The 14,814-nt window shown below is 36.1% G+C and overlaps 1 protein-coding gene across 1 annotated transcript; it reads left to right on the forward strand.

Annotated features, from left to right (window-relative positions):
• The first annotated feature begins 916 nt into the window (after positions 1 to 916).
• On the forward strand, positions 917 to 2,131 carry LOC129924292 (coiled-coil domain-containing protein 8 homolog). Its single transcript, XM_056018547.1, has 3 exons — positions 917 to 1,151; positions 1,245 to 1,535; positions 1,653 to 2,131. The coding sequence occupies exons 1-3, from the start codon at positions 917 to 919 to the stop codon at positions 2,129 to 2,131; spliced, it is 1,005 nt and encodes a 334-aa protein (XP_055874522.1).
• Positions 2,132 to 14,814: the final 12,683 nt, after the last annotated feature.

The raw sequence follows: 14,814 nt of genomic DNA on the forward strand, positions 1-14,814 counted from the left end.
TTATATTCAAAGTCATTAAAAAAAAAAGACATAAATGAGTTTGAAAATTGACGAATAAATTGTTTGTCTAAAAAAAACCTGATAGATAAAAACTAATATATGCAGGTCTCGACACACCACACTAAAACCCTCAACCGTCTATATAGTATAAGAGGTTTGTAAACGATAATGTAGTCTGCCCCATATATAATGTTGAAGAATGCTGGGTTCGTGTGTCCACTTAACACGTAACAGACATGAATAGTATACAAAGACAACTTCAGCAGACAAATATGATGTTTATCCAATAATAATAATGTACGGCAGTCGTTACTCCAAAATATCCAATTTGAAATATAACTACATCCGCATAACAACGGTATCAAATATACAAGTCCTTTACAATACACTTTCACTACTAAAATGTGTCCGCATCACTAATCAATAATATGTATCCAGCTCTACGTACAGAAATGAGAAAACTACTAGAAATATATGTACTGTCTCAATTGACTTCAAGTTACTACTGTCTAAACTGACTTCAAGTTACTACTGTCTCAACTGACTTCAAGTTACTACTGTCTCAAGTGACTTCAAGTTACTACTGTCTTCGACTGCCCAAAAGTCAATTTAGTCATTCTTACTTCCTCTTTCTATCTCAGAGGTTTCACATGTCTTTCACCCTCATGACCCGAGGTGAACATTTAACAGGCAATGTCAACCGAGACTGTCACAGGGTTTGAATTTTTTTTAAAAAGTATACAGACCTGCTCTTAAAAAACTTATCTTCTGTGGCATTTTATGTAAGACAAGACGAACTTTAAACAAGAAATTAAAATTATTATCTATACACAAAATAATTAACTATAAATAAAGAAAAACAAAAAAAAAAACCACTAAAAGCCAGGAAGATGTAGGTCAAAGTTTCTTACCTGAAATGTCTCCTGAAATAGAAACTGAAATGTCTCCTGAAATAGAAACTGAAATGTCTCCTGAAAAAGAAACTGAAATGTCTCCTGAAAAAGAAACTGAAATGTCTCCTGAAATAGAAACTGAAATGTCTCCTGAAAAAGAAACTGAAATGTCTCCTGAAATAGAAACTGAAATGTCTCCTGAAATAGAAACTGAAATGTCTAATGAAAAAGAAACTGCAATGTCTCCTGAAAAAGAAAGTGAAATGTCTCCTGAAATAAAAAGTGAAATGTCTCCTAAAAAAGAAAGTGAAATGTCTCCTGAAATAGAAAGTGAAATGTCTCCTGAAATAGAAACTGAAATGTCTCCTGAAATAAAAACTGAAATGTCTCCTGAAAAAGAAAGTGAAATGTCTCCTGAAATAGAAACTGAAATGTCTCCTAAAAAAGAAAGTGAAATGTCTCCTGAAATAGAAAGTGAAATGTCTCCTGAAATAGAACGTGAAATGTCTCCTGAAAAAGAAACTGAAATGTCTCCTGAAAAAGAAAGTGAAATGTCTCCTGAAATAGAAACTGAAATGTCTCCTGAAATAGAAACTGAAATGTCTAATGAAAAAGAAACTGAAATGTCTCCTGAAAAAGAAAGTGAAATGTCTCCTGAAATAAAAAGTGAAATGTCTCCTAAAAAAGAAAGTGAAATGTCTCCTGAAATAGAAACTGAAATGTCTCCTGAAATAAAAACTGAAATGTCTCATGAAAAAGAAAGTGAAATGTCTCATGAAAAAGAAACTGAAATATCTCCTGAAATAGAAAGTGAAATGTCTCCTAAAAAAGAAAGTGAAATGTCCCCTGAAATAGAAACTGAAATGTCTCCTAAAAAAGAAAGTGAAATGTCTCCTGAAATAGAAAGTGAAATGTCTCCTGAAATAGAAAGTGAAATGTCTCCTGAAATAGAAAAAGAAATGTCTCCTGAAAAAGAAAGTGAAATGTCTCCTGAAATAGAATGTGAAATGTCTCCTGAAAAAGAAAGTGAAATGTCTCCTGAAAAAGAAAGTGAAATGTCTCCTGAAATAGAAACTGAAATGTCTCCTAAAATAGAAATTGAAATGTCTCCTGAAATAGAAACTGAAATGTCTCCTGAAATAGAAATTGAAATGTCTCCTGAAATAGAAATTGAAATGTCTCCTGAAAAAGAAAGTAAAATGTCTCCTGAAATAGAAACTGAAATGTATCCTGAATAAGAAAGTGAAATGTCTCCTGAAATAGAAACTGAAATGTCTCCTGAAATAGAAACTGAAATGTCTCCTGAAATAGAAAGTGAAATGATTCCTGAAATAGAAAGGGAAATGTCTCCTGAAATAGAAACTGAAATGTCTCGTGAAATAGAAAGTGAATGTCTCCTGAAATAAAAAGTGAAATGTCTCCTGAAATAGAAACTGAAATGTCTCCTGAAAAAGAAACTGAAATGTCTTCTGAAATAGAAAGTGAAAAGTCTCCTGAAAAAGAAAGTGAAATTTCTCCTGAAAAAGAAAATGAAATGTCTCCTGAAATAGAAACTGAAATGTCTCCTGAAAAAGAAAGTGAAATGTCTCCTGAAAAAAGAAATGAAATGTCTCCTGAAATAGAAACTGAAATGTCTCCTGAAAAAGAAAGTGAAATGTCTCCTGAAAAAAGAAATGAAATGTCTCCTGAAATAGAAACTGAAATGTCTCCTGAAAAAGAAATTGAAATGTCTTCTGAAGAAGAAAGTGAAATGTCTCCTGAAAAAGAAAGTGAAATGTCTCCTGAAATAGAAAGTGAAATGTTTTCTGAAATAGAAAGTGAAATGTCTCCTGAAAAAAGAAATGAAATGTCTCCTGAAATAGAAACTGAAATGTCTCCTGAAAAAGACAGATAGTGAAATGTCTCCTAAAAAGAAAGTGAAATGTCTTCTGAAAAAGAAAGTGAAATGTCTCCTGAAAAAGAAAGTGAAATGTCTCCTGAAATAGAAAGTGAAATGTCTCCTGAAATAGAAAGTCTTTTTGGCGGCTCTTGCTTTGTTTCGACGTCATCACCAAACACTAAAGTTCATACATTCGAGAATTGTGTCCGCCTGCTAGCGAAAATCAAAAAAATGCCGCCCCCATAAATTTAGTCTACAAAAAGACGTACACGAGATTGTGCAGTTTCTTAGGATTGTATCTACATGCAGTATTGAAAGGTGCTTGTGTAAACATTGGAACACTTATTGCTAATCACTGAACTGGTCTAAATATAAGTTTTCACAGTGTAAATGTCTAATACAATCACATATTTTGACTATAATCAACAATCTATATAAAAATAAGCTAATAACTTGTTATTGAATCCTTTTAAGTAAAATAGAGAATTAATTAAAACACTTCGTTGCTTTCAATGCTAGAGCTGAGAGCCTATCTTGTAACATTGTTAATCTGGGGTAACATTTTAACAGTTTCGTTTTGAAAATGACGGTTCACAGCTTGCCACTGACACTAGTACAGGTAGAACAAGTTCCAGAGTTGATATAAGCTTTGTACAAACTCTCAGTACAATTACTACATTTGAACAAGTTGAGGCCAAATTATTTCTACCAATATGTTCCAGTAGTTCAACAAAAGCCATTTTAGGATTCAAATAAATTTCAGTTGTAAATTATTTATAAAGTTCCTTTTCATTTCCATCTAATTGCTTTTCTGTAGGATCACTTCATTTTGACAGTACAATTGGAACATTTTTCTGCAAATCTTCGTTGATCATGTATTTAATGCCACATAGTTTGCATACAATTTTTATAGAGTGTCTGTAGACTATATTTGACCTATCAGTCATTTAATGTATATATTGTTGTATCACATATATGGAATAGTAGAGTAAAAGATTTACAAATTGTTTTTAGGGTCATTAACATGTTTATTATCATAATATTATGGCTTTGTTACTTTGAATAAAAAGGCTCAAGGAAACTAATTCAGCTTATACCACTACATCTGTCAAGTACGATTTCTTTTCCTTGTTGGATACCAAATGAAATAAATAATTGGTTATTTTTTTATATTTTGATTCTTGTTTTGTCCGGAACAAGAAATAATTGTGCACAATTGCAACTTGTTCTGAAATAGGGTGTGGGAGAAATAATAAATACAAACTTTTGACCAGACAGACAGCAAACAGACAGAGTTGATATCAAACTTTGTCAAGAATAGTGAGTTCCCTGGCATTGAAAAATGAACCAATGATTAACGATTGTCACTGGAAAGAAAGGGAAACAACTGCCACAGCCACACCAACCTTTTCTGTTTAATATCCAAATACAGCCCAACATTCCTTGCATGATTAGAAGTCCATCAAGTGGGGGTGCACATAGATCTGTCCTCCCCAGTGCCTTCAACCATTTTAAGCATTTGACAAAATTGACGCCCTCGCCCGTCTCCTGACACCCCATCTCACGCCGAGCCCGCTCCCGTCTCGTTGTTACTTGTATCCACTGCCATCCACTTATCCAACGTATCCATTTGTCCACCGAGAAGTGCAGTATATTATTTGTACGATGACGTAGAGCGGTTCAGCCTGTATGCGTCACGACCCGTATGTCAATATTATGGCATCTAAAAGAACCGCATTCCCGTTTCTCTCCCCAGCATTGTCCAGCCCCCCCCCCCCCCATCGCCGCCGAGAATGCCAACCTCAAGTGCACTAAAAATAAAACAAACTTAAATATTATGACAATGCCGAACTATGCTAGACACTAAAGTGTGTCGCCACGGAAGATCAACGTATAGCATATATCTCATGGCAAGGGTGGCAACTCGGCGGCTCGCGAGCCGCATGCAGATCGTCAATGGGAAATGTGCGTCGCTTTTGATACTCTATGTGTGCAAATAGAAGGTTCAGATTAATGACAACATATGACGCCGTAAATGAAATTGGTGAATTAATGAATTAAAAAAGACTTGTTGTTTTGTTTTAGCTCCTTGTGGAATGTAATTCCATTCAACAGCGCCAAGTAATGCAGCATTAAGTGTTAGGATTAGGATTCTTTGCGAAAAGAAGTCCAGGATTGATAGAAGAATAGCAACATTACAAGAGGACAAGGAATGCCTTTCTCGGGCTGCCGGGCATCAACTTGATGAACAGGCCGTCAGCTCTAGTCACAAAGAAGATGGTGGTAAAAGAGAAAGCAATGTCGACTAGATATAAACAGAAGGCTGGCTCTGGAGTCCCAATGCTAGACATGAAATGCTGTTGACTAAAACGATTTTGTTGGAACTAAGCTTGACTTTAATTGTTTATTATTACAGACTTTTAATGACAGCTCAGTGAGACCTAGTGACTTGACTGGTCACAAAATGTGGCGTCGCGTGACATTTTCGCTTTGATTTTCGCACCAAAGTGTTTGTTGCTCATACAGTCATGTGACAAGAGGCAAGACTAAGAGAGTTGCACCCTGGTAGAGGCGCTTAATAAATCAATATGTGATTTTGTACACAGGTAGAGGCGCTTAATAAATCAATATGTGATTTTGTACACAGGTAGAGGCGCTTAATATGTGATGTTGTACCCAGGTAGAGGCGCTTAATAAATCAATATGTGAAGTTGTACTCAGGTAGAGGCGCTTAATAAATCAATATGTGAAGTTGTACTCAGGTAGAGGCGCTTAATAAATCAATATGTGAAGTTGTACCAGGTTAATATGTGATGTTGTACCCAGGTAGAGGCGCTTAATATGTGATGTTGTACTCAGGTAGAGGCGCTTAATATGTGATGTTGTACTCAGGTAGAGGCGCTTAATATGTAATGTTGTACTCAGGTAGAGTCGCTTAATATGTGATGTTGTACCCAGATGGAGGCGCTTAATATGTGATTTTGTACTCAGGTAGAGGCGCTTAATATGTGATGTTGTACTCAGGTAGAGGCGCTTAATATGTGATGTTGTACTCAGGTAGAGACGCTTAATGTGTGTTGTTGAAGCCATGAAGGGGCGCCTAATATGTTGTTCCTAGGTGGGGGCGCCTAATATGTGATGTTATTTCCATGTACGGGCTACTAATCTGTCATGTTGTTTCAAGGTAGGGTGCCTAATATGTGATTTTATTCCCAGGGAGTGGCGTCTAGGCATTATTCTATTTTAGAACCGTCCATCCCTTCTGTTATGTGTCGGTCAAGGTCATAGACAAGCTCAGCAAAACTCATTAGAAACAATTAATCATGTAATTTATGTGTATTTGTTGTAAATGCTTTTCAACTTTCTTTTTGAAATGTCTACAATTTTACTTCAACAGATCTTGGTATTTTTTCAAGTTAAAACAGCCATCATATGACAGCCCGATGATAAAAAGAAAGATTCGTAAGCTTTCAACTATTGCGTTTTGTTTTGAGTGAAAGTAGGTCTACTTCCACTTTGCTTCTAATAAGTCTAGGGCTATGAAGAAATGCACAAAGTAGTTTGCACCTCACGTGTTCGAGGTGACAAGCCTAGATCTATACATTTTTTTTTGTTACTTTAATGCCGTCGGGTTTTGATTAGGAGGAGTCAAATATTTCCTTCAGGCGCGTCCTGACAGCACCTCCCACTCCTTTTACAAAAAAAAAAACGCTGGTCAGAGGCTCAGTAGAATAAAATGAGGTTAAGCTAGATGTGGGCGAGCTTTGGAAAACCTTATTGTTATCGGGGGTCATATATATATTATAGTATGTCTACTTCAATTAAGATTTACAGCGGTTGGAACCCAGTTTTAGATACCCCCGCCGAAATCTTATCGACCCCAAAATTAACCTCGAGATTAGATCGCATGTTGTACGTGTCTCTAGACGGAAGTCTGAACAGTCCTGGGCTAAGTGCTGAAATGGTTTCAATAACTATTCTTAAAACACTTCCAAGCACATCTTGCAGCATAAATCAACTAAGTAGAAAAAAACAACAACAAGTCTCAGCTAAGTTTCGACCTTTTTTGTTTAAAAAGTTACTTGGGAAAGCCCTAGTTCAGTGACTCTCAACCTTCTAAGACTTAAAAAAATATCCTAAAGCAGTGATGCTCGAAAACGGCAAGCGGGCCACATCCGACCCGCGACGTGGATTTATCCGGTCCACCAAAATACCAAGGGTAGGAAATCTTTAACTTTTTGTGGAAGAGGATAATAAGCCAACATATTTCTTTTATAAAGAAAGTGTGGCTGTCAAAAACAAAATATATTAAAACATTATAGAACAAATATGACGGCATTTTTGTTTCAGCCGCGAATAAAAGATTGTTAAACTACGCCTAGAGATTTGAGGACTGATTGAAATATTGACCAAAGAGAGACAAGAAAACGAGTCGGTAATAAAGCTGCTACAATGTTGCTCATATTTTAAGTAGAGAGATGAAGCAATTTTCTGACGCCTGAAAAAACAAGATAAACTTTAGACATCCTATTAATCAATGTAAGCTCTAGAATCTAGATCTACGAGTTTCTTATAAAATAGTTTCAGGTCAATTTCATATATAGTTTTTTTTACCTTTTCGTTCATGTAGCCCGCGTCACGAGTGTCGGATATTAAAATGGCCCGCAGGTTGAATTGAGTTGGGCATCACTGTCCAAGAGCATCTTTGAAAATCAACTTAAAATTGGGTGTTACACTTTGGACGTAATGTTTGCGGATCATCGAGGAGTTGATCTCTAAACAGCGAGATGAAGGGTTGAGAAAAACGGCCTGTTGCCAATTAATTTCAAATATATGAGCCGGCCTTAACTCCTTCAAAGCGAAAAAAGCAAAAAAAAAAAAAAGTTCACTTCCAGTGTACCTGTTGAACCTAAGTATGCTATGTGTTGACTGCGTATGTGTCGCTTACTTTGAATAGCTCATGAGGGTTGAATCTATCTTAATTAAAACCAACTTCCTGGTGACTCCACTGTTTTCAGTGTTTATTTAAGACGAGAGAATGTGTACTGTAGAGACAAGACACATTACAGCACACATTATAGGACATGCGACAGAGGCAGAACTATCGTTTGGACTTGAGATAAACAAGAGTTTTTGAAACTGCATTCAAGATTAAAGTAAAGATATCCCCCCATTTTTTTTTTCAGACCTTGCACTCTACGGGGGAGTCTATGGCAGACTGTTAACGACCATCTGCCTTTACTTTCAAAGCGTATGTCAGGTACCATAAGAGTTGGCTAGTCTGGATTCAGGGGCGTCCCACATGTCCCTAAGTACAAAATCACAGTCTTCACCAGAATACGAAATGGAGACTCATCGGTTCGAAAGCAAAGTGCTCTGTCAATCAGCCACCACGCCCGTGAGTGTTTAGTTGTTTGAAGAACTCAGCTAGTGCAGAACTGGATTTGGAGATTTTCACTTAAAACTACACAATGGCAAGGACGCGAAAATGAGCTTCAAATTGCCAACGAAATAAATCAAACGGGAGCGCTTCAAAAAAAAAAAAAAGGTTACAAAGACAGTTAGTGTGGAAACACAAACTGAAAATTGGCCCCCGAAGTGGTCCACCCAGGCAGGTAAAAAGGCAGGTTTCAATATTATCAGAATGAAATTCTATCAAAGGCAAATGACAGAAAATAATGGATAAAAAAAGGTAACAGGTCTTGTGTGGTGCCCCAGCGGTCTGGCAGACCAAAGAATAAGTGAATGTGAAATTAGATGTGAACCTGGCCTAATTGATATCTTATAATGAATATATCTAATTGATCTCAATGTCTTCTAAAGGGTCAATCTCTTATTCCTCAAGAATAAAACATTTCCGTAAAAAAAAAAAAAAAAATTTTTTTTTCTTCAGTTGGGTGTTCTATAGCGGCAACACCGCTGCAGTTCACGTGATAATACGAAAAACTACTTATTAATTGTTGTTTTAAATTATGTCTGACTTATATGCATACTAAATAGATTTTTTCTCTTTTAGAAAATAATAAACATTTTTTTGTGTGTATAGTGCTTAGTGTAACAGAACTTACACTACGTAACAATACAAATATTTAAAAAAAGTTAGGACAAAATATCTACATCCGTCTGCATGAATATTATAATCATATGGTAAATAACCGCCTCCCCTAATTAAAAGCCTCAAGCATTTGTTACTATTATTAGTGAATAGTTGCTTGCATACGTGATTTAAAAAAATTATATTTTTTGCTTTTAGAAAAGAAAAAAGTAGCCGCTGCATCAGAACTTTGAATGTCGGATTTTCACTATCTTTTCTAGTTTACAAGATCTAAACGACACGGACGGACGGACGGACAGACAGGCCACACAAAAATAATAGCGTCTTTTCCCCTTTCGGGGGCCGCTAAAAATTGATTCTAAAGTGTTAAAAAATGTATTACAATTTTACATGTAGCTATTTAAAAATGTTAAAACTTGTTATTACAATCGATATGTAGCTAAAAATTTTACATGTAGCTATTTAAACATGGAGGCGCGGTGGCTGAGTGCTACAGCGCTTGGCTTCTGAACCTAGGGTCCAGGGTTCGAATCCTGGTGAAGACTGGGATTTTTAATTTCGGGATCTTTGGGTGCCTCTAAGTACACCCACCTCTAATGAGTACCTGACATTACTTGGGGAAAAGTAAAGACGGTTGGTCGTTGTGCTGGCCACATGACACCCTCGTTAACCGTAGGCCACAGAATCAGATGACTTTCACATCACAAGACCACAAGCTCTGAAAGGGGAACTTTACTTTTTTTATTTACTATTTAAAGACATTGTTTCTCAGCACTTCTATTAGTTTGAACGCCGGATACACCAACACACTTGCTATTTTTAGGTTCTAGGCCATGTAGGAAAATGAAAAATATATTTCAGTCCTTTTTTTTTTCTCTTCAAAATGAAAGTCCAGTGGTGTCTGAATTTGAAGCTTTTTTTTTTTATACTTTATGGTCGCGCCAGAAAAAAATATGTAAAGGATAAAGTTAGTAGAAAATGGCTTGCTTGTATGGTTAGAAACTCAGATTCTCGCCTGGTACAAAGTAGCCGGGCTCCTTCAGCTTCTAACTGGTTTGCAGATTAACAGGCAGACATAAAGACACCAACAGACAAAAAGGGGCGGTTAGATATTCTGTCCAGGCACACGAGACTAAAACAAATATACATAATTTCATACGTTAAATAAATGAAGTAACCACCCTTCCTTTTTAGACCTTGCAATCCATGGGGCTGTTGGTGTAACGTAAGGGTCATAAATAGTAATAAAACAAACATCAGGCTAAGTCTACTTCCTCTAGCCTTGCATCTCAATCGAATTATTCTGTATTTATCTTTTAAGTTATAAAATACAAATTATGCGTTATAAATATATTATTTCCTAAATTTCCAATTAAAGAAAAGAAAATTACTCATATAGGTTTCTATCCACTCTGACTACTGTCTTATGCATAAGGTTGTTTTTTTTTTGTAAACTAAATTCTCCAAATTCCCAGCTAACAACTTCTCTCAATAGTTCCCGTGAAGACATGTACACTTTCTCTTTCAATTTATGGTAATTTAACTGCTTAGCCAAGAGACATAATTAGGTGCAAGTGAAGAAATGCATGGTGTTATTTCCCTGCAGCTATTTCATTTAAAAAAAAAATAATTCAAAATGCATTCTTAAAGTTGTCTTGTAAAATTTTCTAACATCCAGGAACAATGAAAGAGAAGACAACTGGGTCTCCTAACACCATATTGTTATTGCTCCGTGTACTATAAAATCGGAGGCTTCACCTTTCTGGGATGTTTATACAGTTCACATAATAGCTGCTTACCTGAATGGATGTTAAATGCTTTTAGAATATTATTTATTGGTTAGATTTTTTTTTTCAAGTAAAATTAATTAATTAGTTAAGAGCTTTTTTTTTCAAGTTACGTGCTCCTGTCAGCACCAAAGCTAAATATAGTTGCTAGAACCACTCTAGAGAAAACACAAATTATAGACTTTGTCAATTACTTCATATTTATAAAACTTATTTACCTGTTTTAGTTGTACCTTAACGCGCCCTCTTTCTCCATTTATTATAATGGAAAGTATGTGCATGATCGTATAGACTGAATAGTATGTGCATGATCGTATAGACTGAATAGTATGTGCATGTTCGTATGGACTGAATAGTATGTGCATGTTCGTATGGACTGAATAGTATGTGCATGTTCGTATGGACTGAATAGTATGTGCATGTTCGTATGGACTGAATAGTATGTGCATGTTCGTATGGACTGAATAGTATGTGCATGTTCGTATGGACTGAATAGTATGTGCATGTTCGTATGGACTGAATAGTATGTGCATGTTCGTATGGACTGAATAGTATGTGCATGTTCGTATGGACTGAATAGTATGTGCATGTTCGTATGGACTGAATAGTATGTGCATGTTCGTATGGACTGAATAGTATGTGCATGTTCGTATGGACTGAATAGTATGTGCATGTTCGTATAGACTGAATAGTATGTGCATGTTCGTATGGACTGAATAGTATGTGCATGTTCGTATAGACTGAATAGTATGTGCATGATCGTATAGACTGAATAGTATGTGCATGTTCGTATGGACTGAATAGTATGTGCATGTTCGTATAGACTGAATAGTATGTGCATGTTCGTATGGACTGAATAGTATGTGCATGTTCGTATAGACTGAATAGTATGTGCATGTTCGTATTGACTAAATAGTATGTGCATGTTCGTATAGACTGAATAGTATGTGCATGTTCGTATTGACTAAATAGTATGTGCATGTTCGTATGGACTAAATAGTATGTGCATGTTCGTATAGACTGAATAGTATGTGCATGATCGTATAGACTGAATAGTATGTGCATGTTCGTATTGACTGAATAGTATGTGCATGTTCGTATGGACTGAATAGTATGTGCATGATCGTATATGTGAGCAGGTCAGGCAGGCGCGAGCTGTGGTGGCCTATTCTCTTCTGCTGCTCAACATTAAATTTTATTCATAACAGTAGGCAGGTGGTAGCTCTACTGGGTGGGCCCAATCTGTGCACCTCGGTCTGCGACCAAGGGGCTAGAGTCGCCTAAGCAACCAGACAGCACAATTGAACTAAACTAAACTAATCTAGCTAACTAAAAGAAAGCAATAACGAAACTTTTACTTTAGGATAAATAAAACAAAAAGAAACTTTATTTACATACACAAATAAATCAATAATAAAATATAACATATAGAGCTACACTAACACTACAACTGAACTCAGCATCTAACTAAAACCCTCTAAATCTACAAACACTAACAGACTAACCAAACCAACTATCTAACTATTACTACCATAGACCTAAGCTTAGAATTAATAAAATATAACAAAAAAAGGTACAGGGAGGCGATGGCAGACTAATGACAGTAGACTAACAACAGCCTACAGGCAGTAGACTAACAACAGCCTACAGGCAGTAGACTAACAACAGCAGACTTAACGACAGCAGTACTGCAGTAGACTAACAACAGCCTACAGGCAGTAGACTAACAACAGCAGACTTAACGACAGCAGTACTGCAGTAAACTAACAACAGTAAGGATAGCCTGCAAAAATCAATACATAAAAACGTTAAAAAATAGTAAAAAGCTAGACTAGACCTAGTCTAGCACACAAACCGACCTAGAGACATGAGGTAATTACATATTAGTAATTAGCCTCCATGTAGCTAATAAAAGCCACAGAATTTAGGTCAAGTCTACGCCACAACCCACACAGGCTGGGTAGACAATAAACAGATCTAGATAACATCAGATAAAAGTCACAACAATACACATTAGATCTACTATCTAGGTTAATGAGCCGGCTTATGCCAGCCGCCATCTTGTACATAAAAGTACAACAAAATTAAAAATAATATTATCTGCCAACTACGCTTCAGAAACTACCAAAAAGAATCACTAATAAAATAAACATACATAAGAATATAAGATAATAAAATATTTACAAATAGACATAGTATAGAAAAACAATAAGGGGATTATTAGGGATAGCTGGGGGGGGGGGAAAGGAAGGGGTGACGCTATCCAGCTTAATGGACCTTCCGGTTCCATCATAGATAATCATGGCTAATTAACTAGCCAGTGATGCCACTACACCAATCAGTCCACATCTAGACTATAACAGTAGATGTAGGAATAACTAATACAAATACAAACTAAAGAAATAAAATAAAAACATTTTCCAACTTACAGGCGGTCCCAGCTGAAATTACACTACACACAATTAACTCTACACCTGCACCACTGTCAGCACTGACCACTGGTCAAGACAAAAGAGGGCTCAACGTGGTTCTGGAGCTAGCTATAACTGGTCAGTGCGAACATATCGGAGAGCATGACGTCACGCTAATTACTTAAAACTAAACTGGACTACTGATTCGCCTAATTTGTACCTAGCCGTACGCTATAATAAAATCTAGAAAATTACTAAAGACACGGACTACACAACATTATATACCAAATTAAACAGCATAAAAAGGAGAATCTTAAAAATTAAATCTTACAAAAATACTAAAAGGAAGAAGAAAGATATTTATGTTCTAAACTCATACAGGGACCCTACACAGCCTCTAGACTTACACTTAGACTGAAATTAGAAAATAACTACTAACCTAACCTAAGCGCTAAAGACAAAAATACATAGAACTAATCAGGGACAAAGAAATGGAAACAGAGCCAACAACTCTAAGGCTAGTTAACTATTTTTAAAACTACTTTTCCTCTACGAGTAAAACACAAATAACAGAAAAAGACTAAAACTAGCAGAAGTTACTAATAGCGGAAACTACAAACACACAGCACTGACCTATGCAAGAAGAAAAGACACTAAATTAAATTATTCTAGCCTGGCCTATATAAAGTAAATAGATCGAAATACAGATAAAAATAGATAAATAGACCTGGGGTCGCACGCTCACATTCACCCCCGCTCAAAACTTTTGCGTCCCCGCAAAATAAAAATACACAAAATACAGAGATAAAAAGTCAAAATATATACAGCAGAAATAAAATAAAAATGAATTCATACAAGAGAACGGAGAACTATAACCATAGCTCTCAGTACTAAATGGCTTCACAAGTGGCAAAGCTTTCAACAGAAAACAATAAAAATACAGGTAATACAAAATATAGTGCAAGACATCTTTAAAAAAATGGAACGATAAAAAAAGTAATTAACGAAAACTACATGGTTAGAGCAAATGACGCCCTAGCCAAACATGATAAACTTAGGCACACAGACCAACAGGAACTCTATGAGGCTTAACTCAGTTCCTTAGCCACACAGGCTAAAACAAAGTCACACAGACTTATACAAAGCCACCAAGGCTTCAAACAGGTCCATAGTCACACAGACTTATGGCCCATAGTCACACAGACTTATACAAAGCCACCAAGGCTTCAACAGGCCCATAGTCACACAGACTTATGGCCAGCCACTGAAGGCTCACAATGGTCACAAAGACCAAAACATTAAAAAATGGTACACTCAAAGTGTCATAACACAACCTGAAGTTACAGTGCTATAACAAAAACACAGGGCATCCAACAGTGGTGGTGAGACATAGAAAAATACAAAATAAAAGTACCACTGTCAGACAATTCAACCTAACATGACATTACGTGGCCTTCCAAAGGCAACAACAAAATACTGCAATAAAATGTATTACATTTATCTACGTCATGGCCTCCAAGACAAATAACATAACGAGCACCTTGACGGCAACATCGAAAATTAACATGACTAGAAAAATCGTACATACAGCATATTACTACAGCAACTACAACATTCCAGCACAATATTGGCTTTTGAGAGCCCAATAAAGACTAAAAAAATATCTACTAGGTTGCAAAACCATTAGTAGAGCAAGCATGGAATATACAAAAACATAAAAAAATCAATATACAAAATACATCATTAATACCACACAACAAAATAATATTAAACATGCGAAAACATAGCC

The sequence above is a fragment of the Biomphalaria glabrata genome, chromosome 1 (genome assembly GCF_947242115.1).
Source record: "Biomphalaria glabrata chromosome 1, xgBioGlab47.1, whole genome shotgun sequence".
NCBI classification, from domain to species: domain Eukaryota; kingdom Metazoa; phylum Mollusca; class Gastropoda; family Planorbidae; genus Biomphalaria; species Biomphalaria glabrata.